Source organism: Vanacampus margaritifer, chromosome 2, assembly GCF_051991255.1.
Source record: "Vanacampus margaritifer isolate UIUO_Vmar chromosome 2, RoL_Vmar_1.0, whole genome shotgun sequence".
Taxonomy (NCBI): Eukaryota; Metazoa; Chordata; class Actinopteri; order Syngnathiformes; family Syngnathidae; genus Vanacampus; species Vanacampus margaritifer.
Window position 1 is genome coordinate 47,210,931 of NC_135433.1, and position 17,961 is coordinate 47,228,891.

The following is a 17,961-nucleotide window of genomic DNA, read 5'->3' on the forward strand; positions in this document are numbered from 1 at the left end:
CGTAGATATATGTTTTAAAAGCATACAGCTTTGATGCAGCCTCACAACTGCAAAGAACGGTTGAAGAAATGGTAGTTATTACACAACGGCCAGCAAGTGGCAGCTCAACTCAAAAGAGATCAACCAGGGCCATGTTGAAATAAAGCTCATTTACTCACAATTCTAAATAGATTTGTGAATAATGATGAAACCGTATTCTAATGCTAATTACTGCAAATATACTTTTTTTCCTGATGAAAGAAGAGACTCTAATCTTTCTTTTGGTAAATTCCATGTTTTTATAGCAATAGAACACAATATTCTGTGGGCCTTGCAAAATCAGTCAGAATCCAGTAAAACAGCCGGGAGCGAAGGGGATTGCTTCAGTGTAAATGGCTGGGACTGAATGAGTTAAAGACAAAGTATCAAAGATCAAGTTACAGTCTAGAGTCTTCCATTAGGCTTTTATTTTTAATTTTTTAAATAATAAAACCTAAAGACTATGGTCCACAGTTTTAAAATTAGCACTTGTCAACTATGAAAATTTCTGGAATTTCTTCTTTATATCAGAATAGCAATCCTAATTGATCCTAATGATTACCACTAGTTGTACGCATGCACTTTCTATGGTACGCAAGCAAATCACCACATGAAATGTTCACACTTTGCAATATTGTTGCAATGGCTGAAACTTTATTATTTTACTCTGGACGAGGAAGTTTGTTAACTCATTCACTCAAAGACATTTTCACTGAAGCAATCCCCGTCGCTCCTGGTAGTTTTACTGGATTTTGACTTATTTTGCAAGGCCCACAGAACATGGAACCTAACAAAAGAAAGATTAGAGTCTATTTCTATCTGTTTCCATTTTGCAGCAATTAGCATTGGAATAATTCTAAGTTGAAAACATTGGGGGAAAGAGTTTGTTGATCTCTTATACTTTGCTGCCACCTGCTGGCCGTTTTTTGTAATAACTACCATTGCTTAAAGCGATCTCTTCATGTCAGAAGCTGTATCAAAAAAACAAAAAAAACGTATAAATATGTTTTTGGGAATGAAGGACAAAGTATTAAAAACGTATTGAATGAGCTAAGTACAGTTCGGTTGTATTTAACATTTAAGTACAATACATTTGCACTTAATCGTTTAGAGCTGTTTGATTTCAAACTTTTATTTAGGTAAAATTTTTATGTCACCTTGATGTGTTAGTCTTGGGGTTAGAGTACATTCCAGGTCAGGTTCAGGATCATGGTATAGTGTAAAACCTTATAGGTTAGAACATCGGGCCTAAAATAGACTAGTCCTCTTTATCCCTAGGTACGGTCTATGGACGGCTTATAATTTGGAATCTTCTACTTGGATTTGGTGATGTCAAATATCCGTTATCAACTTTCAACTGATAGATGACGATTGTAAAACTTTCAGGAATTGCTGATTTTAAATGACAGCCAGCTATGTGAACCATTACACGACCAATGAAACCATTTACAAAACTATAAATATGGTGTGCCATATTCTATTCTTACTTGAGTCGATACCTTTGGGTTTGGGGCTTATTGTACAACAAACACACAGGATTTTGTTTTGAAAACATCTGAGGCATGTTGAAGAAAATCAACTTGAGGCTGCTACTGGCTTACCTCTATGGTTGAAGTCGTAGATGTATTCCGGACATGAAGTGGACACGAGCTTTCCCGAAGTCCCTTCGGGCCAACACACAATGCCATCCCATTCTGGTAAGCAGTTACCATCTATGGAGACAATAGCAGGGAAATATAGCATCGCGTATTATATAGCTTTCTACAAAAGCAGCAGTGTGAATTCATGTGAAAACTTGCCTTTAAAAAAAAAATGGGGCACATGAACGTGGTTTACATAGTATGTAAATGAGCGAGCATTTATGGCACTGTGGGTCAAGCAGAGAGCACATATTGTTGTCCACTTTCCCGTCCATTAAGATGCAATTAAGACTTACAATAATGGCATTCTAAGCATGCTGAGTGCTTGCAACAGACAAATCTTCATTGTAAATAGTGTGACACAGACCGGCAACCAATCCATGGTGCGCCCGCTTCTCGGCCAAAGTCAACTGGCATAGGCTCCAGCAAGGGCCGTTTTTCTATACAACACAAGCTGCATGGGGACATACAATTACTGTGGAAATCTCACAAATTCATTTTGAAAATCCAAGTATGATTGAGGCCCATCATATTTGTGCTGGATTTTTATTTTATTTTTTAAACAATGAAATTCTCTGCCAATGGAATGAAAGCGTGAAAAACAGGTGCGGGGAGTCTCCTTACAAAAAGAAAAACACACATTTAAAAAAATCTATATTAAAAAAACACTGACAAAATAAATCAGAGAATAGGCAAATCTGCGAGTACGACAAAAAATAAAACGATAAATATTTTTATTTTGGTTTTAAAAGGGAAAAATATTATTTGCAGTTTATTATTTTCAAAATCAATGAATCTATATGGAATAAATAATAAATATACATTTAAATCCAAATAATATTTCCATATATTTATTTCTCCCCCCAAAAATAAAATGTTTTTTTTACTTCTAAAATGAATTTAAAACAACTATTCACAATAAAGTTAAGATAATATAAATACATACCAAATTTTTATGTGAGTATAAATTTTAAAATTCTATATTTTTTATTTGTAAATCTGATTAGTAATTATTGACCAGAAAAAATACTGCATATATATGAAAATATTTTTTATTTGTAAAATATTTTACAACCAATAAACCTACCCACAAAAGAAATAAAATTATAATTAATTAATTATTAATAATAATAATGTATTCTAATTTTGATTGTGCTATAATTCCAAATTTCTTTAAATCCATTTTTACTTATTATGAATTTTAAAATAATTACAAATAACTATTCACAATAAATAAAATAATAATAAAACTAGACTTAACACCAATCTGATCAACTAGATCGGCATCTGACTATATTTTGCATTTTATGCAAAATCGGTGATCAAGTTTTTTTTAAATAGATACATTGCTCCATCTGCTGATTGAATCTTTGATCAATTGTCGTTTTTTTTTAAAACTCCGTTGAAAAATCATGAAAAGTAACAAAGGATTGCTGTTGTTGCTGAGACTTAAAAAAATGTTTTTTTTAAAAGAACGAGAAGAAGAAAAAAAAACCTATATACTACCAGAGGCCCATAAGATGATTGTCAGCATACTGGTGGACCACAGGCCTCTGATAACAACGTTCCCCCTCCACCGTCCACCCCACCCCAGATTCCTAGCGTACGGTTTGGCATTTACGTTGTGTCATTATTGGAAACATCTGCCTGACTTTGACCACTAATAACCGGCTTGGGATAAAACCAAAAGTATGCTTTCTCTGCAGTCCATCCATTAAGTTCCTGCAATCAAAGACTATAGAGGGGGAGGGGCATGCATTGACGACATGCTTTTTTTCCCCCCTGACCAGACATCCTGAGCTCTTACTATAGGACCACCTACGTACCAATAGGTCTAAATGAGATACACTGTACTGTGTTGTACATAATATAGACATCATATGACTACAACGCAAACAAAGGCGAGACTCAAAGGGAAGTGTGGTATTAGTGATGCAAATGGACCCGACACCCACGGCGTGATTTTAATTACGACCTGCAGATGTCAAAACAGCTGCTCCGCGTTTTCCCCAATGATGTTATTCTATGCACAGACCACAAGCTCCAGCTATTTTTTATCCAAAGCGAGGTCTGGGGCATCAATCCCACATCCCTACACACTGTCTTCCCCCACTTCCCCCCCATGCCAGCCTCAGTGTGTTTCCCCTCAATGAGAAGCTTGTCTGGCAATTGGGTGTATTTTAAGTACAAATAACAAGAACATACTGAGTTGAGAAAGAAAGTTGATATAATGCAGAGGGTGGCTCTTACCAAATTTAGAACGACATTAAGGCAGTCTGATGGAATTTATGTGCTGCTGACTTGCCTCACTGTTGTAGCGGCCATTTGAGTCAGCTTTAAAAATAAATACATTTTGTTTGATTTAATGATAAATGTAAGATTTATTATACAAGTGTTTGCAAGAATATTCTTAATGTACTGTAATATTTGTGGGATTGTTTCTATAGTGGAACCATCTGCCTGACTTTGACTACTGCTAGCATGCTAGCATGCTAGTGCGTTAGCAGGCCTATGTAGTGGATGTTAACAGGTTATGGTCATGTTCTCTATGAAAATTACAGTTTGTTATTTCCTGTAATTTCTTAATATTGTGTTTTAATTGAGCAGCAATGATGTTTGAGTGTGGTTTGTGCTAGTGTAGAACAGCTAATGTAGCCAAATAAAATATTAAAGACAAGCTGTCTAGACATCTAAAGCGCCTCAGCGGGTGGTCAGCCAGGAAAAATACAGAAATAAGTCCCCCCCACCTCCCCAAAAAAGGCTGAGAAACTGCACGCACGCCATGATCCTTTGGGTGTTCCGCACATTCAAGGTCACACCACAAAGCAACAACACACCACATAACTTTGGTCAAAGTTACTAAAAACAATCTAACATGTCCGACGCCTTGCCACCACTTCATGGTAAACACTTAACACGGCTCATCGGGAAGCTTTCATTGGACTTCACCTCGTCACGCCCTGTTGCTATTTAAATCCTACGTCACGGGACAGGACGAAGCACGTAGTTACAAACAACAAAAGACAGAAGTAGTCGTTAGAGTGTCGGCAAAGTCGCTAACGCTAGCGACAGGTCGCTAAGTTGGCAACACCAAGTAGGCCTCCCATGTTTGTCATGGTGAATTACATGTGCTGTAAAGTTTTAGCCGTGTGTACTTTGATGGAAGAATTTGAGAGACTTTTTGCGTAATACATTGTTTTGAAATTCGGTAGCAATTGGCCAAAGTTTGTCCTTGAAGGACCCCTCGAAATGAATTAAAATGGGAACCTTAAACTTAAATTCATGTGTCTTTTTACGCATGACTTCTTGAGACTCTGTTGTCTGTCTTCTCAGAATAGGTCAACTAAATTTCATGTTGCAATACATTCTGAGGGCAGTATTGAATCCATCAAATAGACCTGAATTGCAGTGATCTCAGTTCCATAGCCGCTATAGTTAACTGTGGAGCCCATCTTTGCTAACCAAGACTGCAGCACCTACTAAAACATGTCACCGGTCTCTCAGATGGATTAAAGTGAGGAATCTTAATGAGATCCTGTCTTCCTTGGTTCTTGCAGTTTTGCTGCATTTCTCACTACAGTACTTTTTTTTGTTTTCATTTGACAAAGGCAAATTAGCAGCATTTAGACAACCTTCTGATTATTGATTTTTTTAAGACAGGCTGAAAGGGTGTGTTAATGCTACTTTGTAAGTCAGCAACAGGACTGGCCTGGTAGAAGTGGAACGCTGGAGACCCTTAATGGGGCCATTAAAAGGAAAAACCTTTAATCAAGCAGAAACGGGAACACGCGCTACGTGTTTATCCATCCACATCAAGTCAACTGCATAAGGGACGTATGTTTCATTAATCAGGTAAAAAATTCATCACGGCTCCTTTAACTGGAAGACTGAAGCAAAAGAGGTCAGTGAACAGCGACCCATGGATCGGCATGTGAGTATCCTAATGGAAGGTAACTAAATGTGACCACTAAGAGTAGGCCGCACAATATTAACTACTAACATTAAACCCCCATCCGATGGATCTCCGAGAGATAACACAAAAATGTTTTTTAGTCTAACAGTGTACTGAGACCTCTAAGTGTTTGCAGTAAACAAATCCTGTTGTTTTCTAAACAAACTTATCATTCCACAAAGATGAACATTAACATGAAGATTACAGTAGATGGCATTCAATGATTAGCAACAAAAACTAGGATGTGCTGGAATACTTCCTGTTTTGTTCTTCTTCTGTCAAATTTACAGTTTCATACTAAATAAGGCGCCATCCAATGGTCGATAGTGGAATTACACCAAATATAAACAAGGTTACTTCATGTCATATTTTCATAAGGCCTGTGCTATCTGATCAGTCCAAACACGACAAATTAGTAGACTCATTGATGTGATGCATTGCATTTACGGGTATCATAATTAGTGTGTTAATTTAAAGCTCCTTTAACGCCACTCATTTTTAACGTGCAATTAATGACTGCCCCTTACTTGGAAAGCCTGTGCTGGGGAATTCCAGTCGCAACTCAGCAGACACGTCCACGTCAAAATTTGGCAGTAATACATTTTATACTAGTGCATATATTAGTGGAGACTGGGGTCAAGTTGTATTTTACAATTTAAAAAATGTGCAGAATTTCACAAATTCATATTAAAGATTAGATAGCTCTTAATGTGAAAAGAAAAATGCACTGAGCTGGCACCAACGTCTTACAAAGGTACATATGCCATCTAGTGGCAGAAAAATAACCTCAACACAAATTTATATCACACTCGTTTTTTACATCTTTTTAATTTTAACTCAATTTGATCAATTATTTAGAAATTACTTTATCAGTGAAAAATAAAAATAAACTGAGCTGTCACCAATATTTTACAAATGTAATTATGCCATCTAGTGGCAGAATAATGAACTCAACACAAATCAATATCATACTCGTTTTTTTGGAGTACAGTACATGTTTTTAATTTGAACTCAATTTTATGAATTATTATGAAATTACTGTATTAATGACAAAAATATGCAGCCATATTTCGATTAGTTTACATTTTTTTCCACACTTTTAAGTTAAGAGTATGAAATTTAGAGAAAAAAAGAATTTGTACATTTTAATGTACATTTAGCACAGATATATTAATAAAAGGATAACATTTCCTATTTAAGTCATGCGATTAATTCCGATTAGAAAATTTTATCGCGTGACATTAGTGGTGCACCGATCACAATTTTCTGACCGATCTCCGATCTTTTAAAAAGTCTGACCTGCTAATCCCGATTTTTCCGATCTCTATTTTTTTCATAACAAGCAGCATACACCTTATTTTATTGGAAAACATTGAACAATATCACTGAAATAATACAAACGGGTTATTTTAACTGCAAATTAAGTAGTTCTCAGAAATAAAAATGAAAAGCCCATTAGTCATCTCAGCAGAAGAGGACAGTGGCTGACTTTTTCAGACCTCTGAGGAGGGAGATGAGATCGGTGGAAAAGATCGGTTTATATTTAAGGGATCGTGCGATCACCGGTCCCTCAAAACTAAGGAAACCGTTTCCTTCGATCGGTGCACCCCTACCTGACAACCCCAAAAATAATACTTTAAAATATATATAACGAGGTAACAGTCCAAATGTGCTGCTGTAGTGTGACACGAAGCCTCGGAGTCACACTGACCCGTAAGAACGGATGAAGCGAGCTGGTGGTCAGATGAGCAACACACACACACACACAGGCACATGCACATACACACTCAAACGCACACTCTCATTGCAATGGCTCTTAAATCCACTTGGAGAGCAAACATGTGATTATCATAATAAGAGCCGTTTGGCGCCTGCCGTCATATTTTCACAATCTCATTCGAAATTGTTGGATATTGCTCAAACCCACCCTTGGGAAACACCACACCGGGAGGAACAAAACCTTTTGTGTCCATATCCTGGAAGCAAACACTTTTAATTGCATGTTTCATTTACAAGCGGTCAATCACTACCACCGCAGTTCACTTGGAACAAAGCGGGCACATAATATCGGTTTGGCTACCATAATCCTAAATATCCTTCCAGGCACTCAAGTGGACAGAAAACCACAACGCGGTTGGGTTTTTGCTGGATTTTGATGTTCCTCAGGCATCCATAAGTATACAAATAATCACCCCCTTGGCCGGACCGCAAGGAAAGCAGAGGAAACACAAAAGCAGTTTACGCCTCATTGCTGCATTGAGTTGCCAACCAAAAACATACATATACTGTACAGTATCTCACAAAACTCACATTTCTGCAGATCTTTAATGATATATTTTCATGGGAAAACACAGAAGGAATGACACAATGAAAAGTAGTCGGTGCACAGCTTATATAACTGGAAATTGATTGTTTCTTCAAAATGCAGCTAGTAATAGCTAAAGCGCTGGCAACAAAAGTGAGTAAACCCCCTAGTGAGATTGTCCAAATTGTCCCAAAGATGACGACACTCTGAAACTGAGCTGCAGCGCAGTGGCCGAGACCATCCAGCGGTTTAACGGGACAGGTTTCGCGCACAACACGCCTCGCTCGCCATTGGTCGGCCAAAGAATTTGAGTGCACATACATGCTCAGAATCACATCCAGAGGTTGACTTTGGAAAATAGACGTATCAGTGGTTGACACATATTGACACTTTGGGTTTAGCTAAGATGTACAATCACTACTTTGCATTAGGTCAAAGTGTCATGTCTCATGAAAATATCTTTTGAAATGTGAGCGGGTGCGCTCACTTGTTTTGACATCCTGTATGCAGTAAATGGTACTTCATTTATGTAGCACTTTACAAGGCCCTCAAAGCGCTTTACGGTCAACTACTCATTCACCGACTGATGACGCAGCATCGGGTTCAGTATCTCGCTCAAGGATACTTCGACGTGGCCGCAATGGCATGGGATCGAACCCACAACCTCTGGGATGGGAGACGACCACTGAGCCACGCCTACTCTAATAAGCAAGTTTAGACCAGATGGCTTTACCATTACTCGTTAAATGTATTAATTTATATGTAGTATACATATATTACCTGTTTTTATGTTAGTTTATTATTTGTCATAGGAATATATATATATATATATATATATATATATATATATTTTTTCCATTTTACAATATGCTGCACTGAAAAGAGATGCTTGAATCTCATTGAACATCTCTTTGTCAATAAAATCTGTCTATCAGTCAGTCAGTCAGTCGAATATCTATCCATCTATCCATCCATCCAATTATCTACAGTATCTACAGTATCTATCGACAGTATCGACAGTAGGCCTATCTATCTATCTATCTATCAAAGCGGGAAATCTTTGTGTTTGTATATCACTATATCCATCCATACATTCTCTGCATTTACAGTATATATATATATATATATATATATATATATATATATATATATATATATATATATATATATATATATATATAGAGAGTAAGGTCATTTGATCTATTTATTCAGTAACTCCATAAAATTCGCTATACACAATATTTCCATCGTTATAATGATTACAAAGCAAATACTTATCGTGTTAGTCAGCCATATGTGTGTGTGTTTTTTTTTTTAACATTTGATTCGAGCACTTTATGTCATTAGGCCTGGCGGGAGTCTGTGACAGAAATTTTTTCAGAGTCAGTGGAGCCACAGGATATCACTCTGGTGGAAACTCAATCAACGGTAATGAAGTTGGATTGATTGCAAGCGTAATAATGGCCTGAAATTGAAAGAGTCCGCATTAAAGCACTTGATGACGTTGGATTGTCTCTGTGGCGGGTGTTCTAATAAAACATGTTACATGGACAGATAGAGACATGATGGATGGCTTTTTCATTTATTCCTGACCTTCCCCGGTGCTTATCAGAAGATTCCTTTTGATTTGATTGACCCGAGCAGCCTGGGGTCCTTTAAAAGTTCTAATCATGACAGTTATTTTTATCCTTTGACAAGGCGTGTAATTTATTCAATACATGACTGGATTGTGTTGGACAACATCAGATTTGTCAGTGACATCCAGCAAATGTAAAAGTGTTCCGAAACGACAGGAAGTGTACCTTTCACGCTCAAGCCAAATGTCAACAAACAAACACAGTGCAGCTCAGCCTCTAGCCAGCGGACGTCATGGCTAGCGATATGCTTTTGAAACAAACACCTTTTGTTCATTGTACCATAATTCACACTGTTGTACTTCATCATTCATTTTCTGAAAGTAAGACAAACTACTAAGGTTGCACTTTCAAAAAGAAAAGAAATTCAAACTGGATTCACTGCTAGCGGTTTGTGGCTTTAATGTTTCATCTGTTCACAAAAGATAAGCTTTTTTTATGCTAACAACTCCCTGCCATCTGATTTTATTTATTTTCAAGCAAACAACAGACAAAACATGATTTACTAAAAAAACTGATAAAGTACAACTTTGCTTCAGGAGGATTATTTTAAGGCTTTTGGCTGCTTGATTGCAAACTTGCCAGTGCCAACGTTTGCCTTAAATAGACACGAGGGCGGCTTCGCTACTCACCGGGAAGCTTGCCTTGCCTCGACTTGACAAGGCCTTCGCACTTGCGCTTGGCTTTGAACAGCAGCGCTATCTGCTCCTCTTTGGTGAGTACGTCATCTGCATGGGCCTGCCGGGAGGGGGAAAAAACAAAACAAAAAGATGGTCAATTCAAGAACTACAAGCCAAAATTGTCACATCAGAGCTATGATGTAATCTGTAATTGTTTGCACGCAGTGTGATGAAAAATGCATTTTTATATTATGAAAAAAGATTTAAAATCAAATAAATAAATAAACAAACTAGGGGTGTCAAAATTGGTGTGTTAATTTTGAGTTAATTTAAAGTTCTTTAATGCCACTATTTTTTTTATTTTTAACATGCAATTAATGATCAATAGTCAAGTTGTAATTTTGCAATTTTGAAAATGTGCTGAATTTCACAAGTTACTTCATGTTAAAGATTAGATAGCGCTTAATATGAAAATTAAAATGCACTGAGCTGCCACCAACGTCTTACAAATGCTATTATGCCATCTAGTGGCAGAAATATAACCTCAGCACAAATCAATATCACACTTTTTTATTTTATTTTATTGTACATTTAGAACAGATAGAATATTTGTGATTAATCGTGACTATTGAAGTCATGCGATTAATTATAATTCAAAATTTTAATCACCTTTTTATTTCTTTTCATTTTATCTTTAAACTTTTTTTATTTTCTTTTTTTACTTGTGAGGAATGGCCGGCTTGGAAAATGGATGGATAAAATAGAATAATTGTCTGTTATTTTTAGCATAATTGCATGTTATTTTCTATTCAAAATGCCAATAAAATCCCCAATGTATGTACTTGCTTAAAATAGTATTTCCCCCCACTTAATGTGTGTGTAGATTCTTGGTCATAAATCAAAGCAACTAGATTCTTCTTTTTAGTTAAATTTCTTGTATTTATTTTTGTTATTCAAAAACATTCAAAAATGACATAAGCAATTATGCTATTAAGCTAACAATATGCAACTTGCTGAACTCATTCACTGCTGTAGATGTTTGTATATGCCAACTGAAATTCAACTTTGTACTGCTTTAAAAAAATAATAATTTGAGAGCCAACAGTTTGAAAGTCAGACAAATGTAGGAGTCGCACTGACGTTCAACTTGAGTGTTGCGCTTTTTTTGTGTGTGGATTGTTTGCGGTTTTACAAAAGCAAAAAATGACAAAATATTAGCGGCAAAGTTCTGCTTGACATGCTTCTTTTCACAGAAAAAGCAAATTGTATCAGCCACTTCTGACCCCTGCATGGGGCCATCTAGTGGATGAATATTGCACTTACATGAGCCAGAGTGGTGGTGACAAGATGGCTAAAATGCAACAAATAAAACAAAAAAATTATATTGTTCAATGTAGCTGTGTATTTGATTGATTATTTTCTTAAATTCTAAATAGTTTACTGACAGTTTTTGTTATTCAGATTTTTCGAAAGGGTCAAATTTCGCCCTAATCCTAAATTAGGGAATAAATTGAAAAAAACATTGAAAAAAAATATATTTTGGTGTTCGGTGAATTTATAGCAGTCATTTAATGTAGAATTCATAAATTTCCAAAGAAGAAAAGGGTTCTTGGGTTCTTCAGGGTTAAATTTCCATCTCCTCTTTCATCAATGTAAAAAAAAGAAAGCAAAGTTTTAGTCTCGCGGTCATATCAACAGGTGGACGTAACCTTTAATCACACATGGCAGGGGACAAAAACTCCTTTTATTTCCGCAACCAGTTTGAGAGTGACGCGGCAGCTCCAAGTGCGGTTTTCTATCAGAGGAAACATGTCGTCTCTAATGGGGCTCGAGAAAAGCTCACCGTTTGCCTCTGGGATCTGTTTTTAGGCCAAGAACACGTAAAAGCAACTAGTCAATTCTAACTCAGCGTGACAAGAAGGGAAGACATGGAAAACATCGGACTGAAGCATGCTGACATATACATATACACTGTAATGGAATTGAATATTTTCAGATGGGAATTAGGACTCATTCAAATGTGCATAAAAATGTGATATGGATTTAGATCTGCCAATGGGAGGGCAGTGTAAATGAGCAGATTCAATATACAGTAAATCCCTGTTTATCACGGGTGGTGGTGGTGGTGGTGGGGGGGTGGGTGGGGGGGGGGGGGTGATGTGGCAGACCCACCGATGAAAGAAGAAATCCATGATATAAAGACCAATACTAAAAAAAAATTATTGTATTACACTGAATCGCGTTCAGCATCTCTTCCGGTAGACCTCAACGCAACCTGGATTGGTAATTACTAGGGGTGTCAAAATGAGTGCGTTGATTTTGAGTTAATTTAAAGTTATTTCAAAGCCACACATTTTTTAAACGTGTCATTAATCACCGCCCCTTACTTGGAAAGCCTGTACTAGGGGAGTTATAGTCGCAACGCAGCAAACACATCCTCGTCAAAATTTAGCAGTAATAAATGTAATAATAATGCATTAATTTGTGGAGATTGGGGTCAAGTTGTATTTTACAATTTTAAAAATGTGCAGAATTTCACAAGTTACTTCATGTTAAAGCTTAGATAGCTCTTAATGTGAAAAGAAAAATGCACTGAGCTGGCACCAACGTCTTACAAATGTACATATGCCATCTAGTGGCAGAAAAATAACCTCAACACAAATTGATATCACACTCGTTTTTTTTTTTACATCTTTTTAATTTTAACTCAATTTTATGAATTATTTAGAAATTACTGTATCAGTGAATAAAAGATGAAGCCATATTTCTATTAGTTTATCATTTTTTTCTCCATTTTTATGTTAAAAAGAGAAATGAAAACATTTAAAAAATGTCATTGTACATTTTATTGTACATTTAGAACAAAAAATGTGCGATCATTCGTGAGTTAACTATTGAGGTCATGCGATTATTCACGATTAAAATTGTAATCGCCTGACACCACTAGATTACATAAAGCAGTGCAATTTGAAATTTGGACTGTATACTGGAAAAACATTAAAAATGTTTGCCCAAAAATCTGTTTGTCATCATCAAAATATTCTGGTAGGTGACACGGACGCATCTTTCCAAATAACAAATAAACATCTGTTGTAAATGATCCTACAACAAACGTTAAACATGGTCAAAACATGCTCCATAAGCAGCGTGACCATAATTAAATAAGCAAAATAATTGCAGATGGTGGCCAGTGGATGTTTCCTCAAATTATTATTATTTTTCTCGTTTAGTTTGAGTGACACCAAAAACTCGGGTTTGGGGACGAATGCAGTCTCTACAGCACATTTTCTATTATTCACTGAATTCTTGTAAAGAGAAGATCAATTTTATTGCTTGGCACTTCTGACGTGCGCGCATTTCCATTGTGATGGGAAGTGCGTTTGCATTAACAAGCTGCACGCAAACATACATAATCAGTTCAAAAATGAATTTCATGCCGTCAGTGAGTCCTCAAAGTTGATGTCAAATGAATTGACAAACATTTAATTACAATGTGGTTAGGGATGTTGAATCCAATCTAGCTTTATTTGCTAACTCAAAAAAAGACCTATATATCTCAATATAGGACAATTTAATTGTGTATAATCATATTGTGTGAAAATACATTTTTTCCTTAAAATTGCATGCAATTAATATAATTAATTAATGTTCTATTCTTCTAATTTCTTGTTCCTCATTGAAAACTGGCCGTCGTGACTGCCAATACCTTGAAAAAAAAGGCCCAATCTTATTGATAGGTAGAAACATATGTTTAAAAAAAAGACACAAAGAACGATACAATGAAAAAAATACATTTGAATGACTGTATAATATATGCGTATGGACAAATTATTTATGTAAAATATGAATATTATATACATTGTGGAGTACCTCAGGGATCGATTCTAGGGCCAAAAATGATTTCATGGATGTATCCCAAATGCTCAAATTTGCGGATGATACTACTTTCTTTTATTGTGGAAAATATATAACACAGGTGTTGAATATGGTTAAACAATAATTTAAAAGAATACAAATGTGGTTTGATATAAATAAATTAACTTTAAATTTGGAAAAAAAACTAACTTTATGGTATTTAGTATCAGATGGAAAGACGCGTCAATCAATATACAGTAGATGGTATTGAAATCAACAAAGTCGGAGAAACTAAATTTTTGGGTGTTATTTTGGATGAAAATCTATGCGAGTATCTAGCATACACTTTTTTTTTGCGAGTGATGGAATGTGCAAATCGTAAAACAAGCAATGATTATTGATCAATTTAAATGGATAAAATCTATTATTGAATATTAGATATTTTAAAAAGCAAGAACGTGTTGATTTATTTTAAGAGTTTTAGACTGGTCGAGCCACTGTTAATATTGGACCCTGAAACTACTTGAAACTACTTTTTACTCACGTTTATTACAGTAGCTCCAAAAGTCATTGTAGGATTATTTTCTGAGAAATGTGCACTGAAATTGCTTTCAATGCAACTGAACGCACGTGAAACCTACCACCTAATTTTGCGAAGCCCGCGCGGGTTTCGCAGCGCACAAAAACCACAACACGTCAGTCCGAACCGCCATCCTGGCTATTTTGGGCCTGGAAATAAAGATGTCCAGTCTGCTGCCGCTGCTGAATACGCTACGCAGAATGGAGACACTCATGGCTTCCCACTGTAAATAACCGCAGGCGGAATAACATTCAACCGCAGGCGAACAAGGATAGATGCTACCTGTTGACTGTACTCGAGCGAGTCAATATAGAATATTCCACAGGAGAGCCCTGGGGACGTGGTTGCTATTTTCACCTGGTGGAAAGACTGGCGTGCTTCAGTGGAGGACCTCAGGCAAAGTGCTCCGATTTGACAGTTCATTACTGCATTGATTACTTTGTTACATTTTCAATGGAAACAAAGGAGCTCTGATGTTCTGAACTCGTGCGCATTTATCATCGGTATGGATTTCCTCATGTTTCACTTCACTTTTACAAGGAAACGGCTCTGCGGGTGTGCAATTTGCAATTCAGGGAAACGAGCAGACGGCTTCGGTAATTTGACAATTTGGAGCAGACGTGCTCGGATTCTGTTGCGTACGTCCATTTGCACCACCCAGCAGAGGAAGATATGATAGCAACACCGTTCTATACAATACGTCTTCGGCCCACACTTCAAAAACACGGTTCATTAAGACTCTAAATCTGTCAATCACGCAGACCCTCTATTTTCTTGAACAGTGTAATTCCGTCACGGCGGGTGGCACAACTTTGCAGTTACTTCGGTAGTGCTAATTTTGTAGACAAATGCAGGCAGGCGGACCTGAGAGTGGGCGGAGTCTTTACAGCCCCCTTCACGCACTGCTAATCAAAATGGCTTCTCTAATTCCTCAGAGCATTATCACTTTTCTGGCCATTATGTAGTATTATGTGCTCATTATATGTTTGGCTGTATCTTAATCAAATTCCTCAAAATTGCGTGAGATTAGCAATCCGTCTTTCGCGGTCTGACGAGGCCTAATTTTTGATCAACTTTTTGCCACCAAATTGTCACCCTGCCAGGCATCTCTCAGGCAAACACGGAGTGGGCCTTGGCGTTTGCACCAAATTCAACTGCACTCCGCCACAGGATAAAAAACAAACAAACAGGATAAACATTTCTTCAAAATACCATAACTAAATGTTTTTCAACATAAATGTTAACCAAAACAGAAAAGATAATGCTATTGCAAAATAAATGAACTTAAACTTGAAATACAGTGTTTTTTGCTTTTTATTCTTCTTAGCAAGTCAGCGTCTCATCAGTGGACAGCTATTTTTAGAACAGATCCCAGTTACTCGTACACAATGCGTGTGTCTTATTAGTCCCCGCCCCCTCCTCCGTGTAAATGTGCACTTGTAGGAGAAGTTAATTAAAGGCAATTAACTTAAGAGAGGCTGCTCTTCAGACTGTGTTAGCGTTATTGAAGGCGGGGACTATTAATTTTTTAAAAATTTTTGTACTACAATCAGTTTTTCAGTAAAAGTACAATGTGTGGCCAATTTAAGTTGATTTGGGATTTGCTGCTTAAAGTAGCACTAAGGAACTTTTCAACCTTAATAAAATAGTATCATAACTCTTCAGATGAAACATCGACTTTAAAAAAATAAAAATAAAAATAAAAATGAAAATGAAAATGAAAATGAAAATGAAAATGAAAATGAAAATGAAAATAAAAATAAAAATAAAAATAAAAATAAAAATTAAAAATTAAAAATTAAAAAAAATAAACATCGACTCAAAACGAGCTGAATAGTACCTTTTCCATAGCCTGAGGGGGTCTGTATCATTTACTGGCACTAAACAACTTTGAGGAGGTTGGTAGGAAGACTGCCACACAAAAAACTACAAATGTGCTGATTGCTTTATGGCATAAATCACTTCCCCCTTTCACAATTTGTAACAAAGACGGAAGTCAACTTGAATGTCGATGCACGATTACTGCTTTCCTGGCAGAAGCTACAAAACAACTGAAAAGTTTTGTCTGAGGAGACAAAAAAGAAAAATGGAAGCTACTCGTGTAAAAGGACAATCAAGGATCAACACTGGCCTGGCTTTCACTCGCTGGCGTGAGCTCAAAAACGACAGAATGCGCTTGTCCTCATGGGAAATGTGGTCTTCCTTCATGTAAAACATTACCACTTTTGTCCATATGGCGCTGCCATAATCAACATGAACTGAAAGTTCCTTAGCGTTGCTTTAAACGGTAAACAAATAGCGAACATGAATTTTAGGCACGAGTCCGAGGTGTAACTGTTATCAAAGATTCGTTTGCATGCATTTCTGGTGATGATAAAACAAAATTGCATACTGTAATTGCTAAAAATCATTTTCAATTTATTTCCAGCTCTATTGTCTGTTTGGGATTCAAGTCGGTACTTAGTTCCCCGTGCTTTCTCGGCTTTTCTTTGGTGTTCTCCCACATCCTAAACACTTATTGAAGACACTTAATTTGAGAGTCTAAAATGTCCACTTGAGTGTGAATACGTATTTGTTTATACAGTACGTGCCCTGCTATTGACTGGCAACCAGTCCATGCTGTACAGTCCGCTGGGATACGCTCATATTCACGTGCTAATCTAATGAGGACAAGCGCTATGGGAAATGGATGGATATCTGCTTGAATACTTTTCTGACTTACTGTATACTAGGAATGTAACGATAACGGCAATATCGTGATATCGCGATGTTAAAACTGCCACAATATATCGTCGTCGTCATATTAAAAGCAGCACATCTGTTAAAGAAGTCAGGTTGATTTCCATTTATGCAGTTCAAACACCCTCTGGTAGCTAGTTTTTTTTTTTAATATCCCCGTCTATGTTTAAAATCCACGCCAATGGTTAGATGAAGGGAAATGTAATATGCTTGTGAAGCGAGTCAATATGTGGAGAAACTCAATGTGTGCGTTCATTAACAAGTAAGTGTCTCAATGTTAAATATTACAGATTGTAGGTTGTTTATATGCATTATTGTTATGTACAATTTTGTGCTTTTTTTTATTATGAGCTTCTTCTTTTTTTTTTACAATATTGTGACCTTTTTTTGTATTTCTAACCTCCCCACAATATCGTGATGATTATCATATCGTGACCTTCATACCGTGATATCGTTACATCCCAACTGTATTGAATCGATCGCTCGTGCTTCAAAAAACATTTCACCTCTCATCCGGGCGGGCTTGATCCGTTCAATGCAACAATGCGTGCGACCGATAAAGCCAAAATGTCGTCAAAGACAACCAGAACTGTCCACTTGCAATTGAACCTGAGAATA

General features: G+C 36.6%; 1 protein-coding gene across 2 annotated transcripts in view; it reads right to left on the reverse strand.

Moving 5' to 3' along the window:
- The window catches only part of pth1r (parathyroid hormone 1 receptor), a 74,471-nt gene that overhangs the window by 25,231 nt on the left and 31,279 nt on the right, over positions 1–17,961 (reverse strand). For both annotated transcript variants that reach the window (XM_077559590.1, XM_077559591.1), the window contains exons 2-3: positions 10,182–10,287; positions 1,620–1,730 (exon numbers count right to left, since the gene is read on the reverse strand). In XM_077559590.1, the coding sequence (XP_077415716.1) occupies positions 1,620–1,730; positions 10,182–10,287 (217 nt within the window). The remainder of the gene's footprint in view (positions 1–1,619; positions 1,731–10,181; positions 10,288–17,961) is intronic.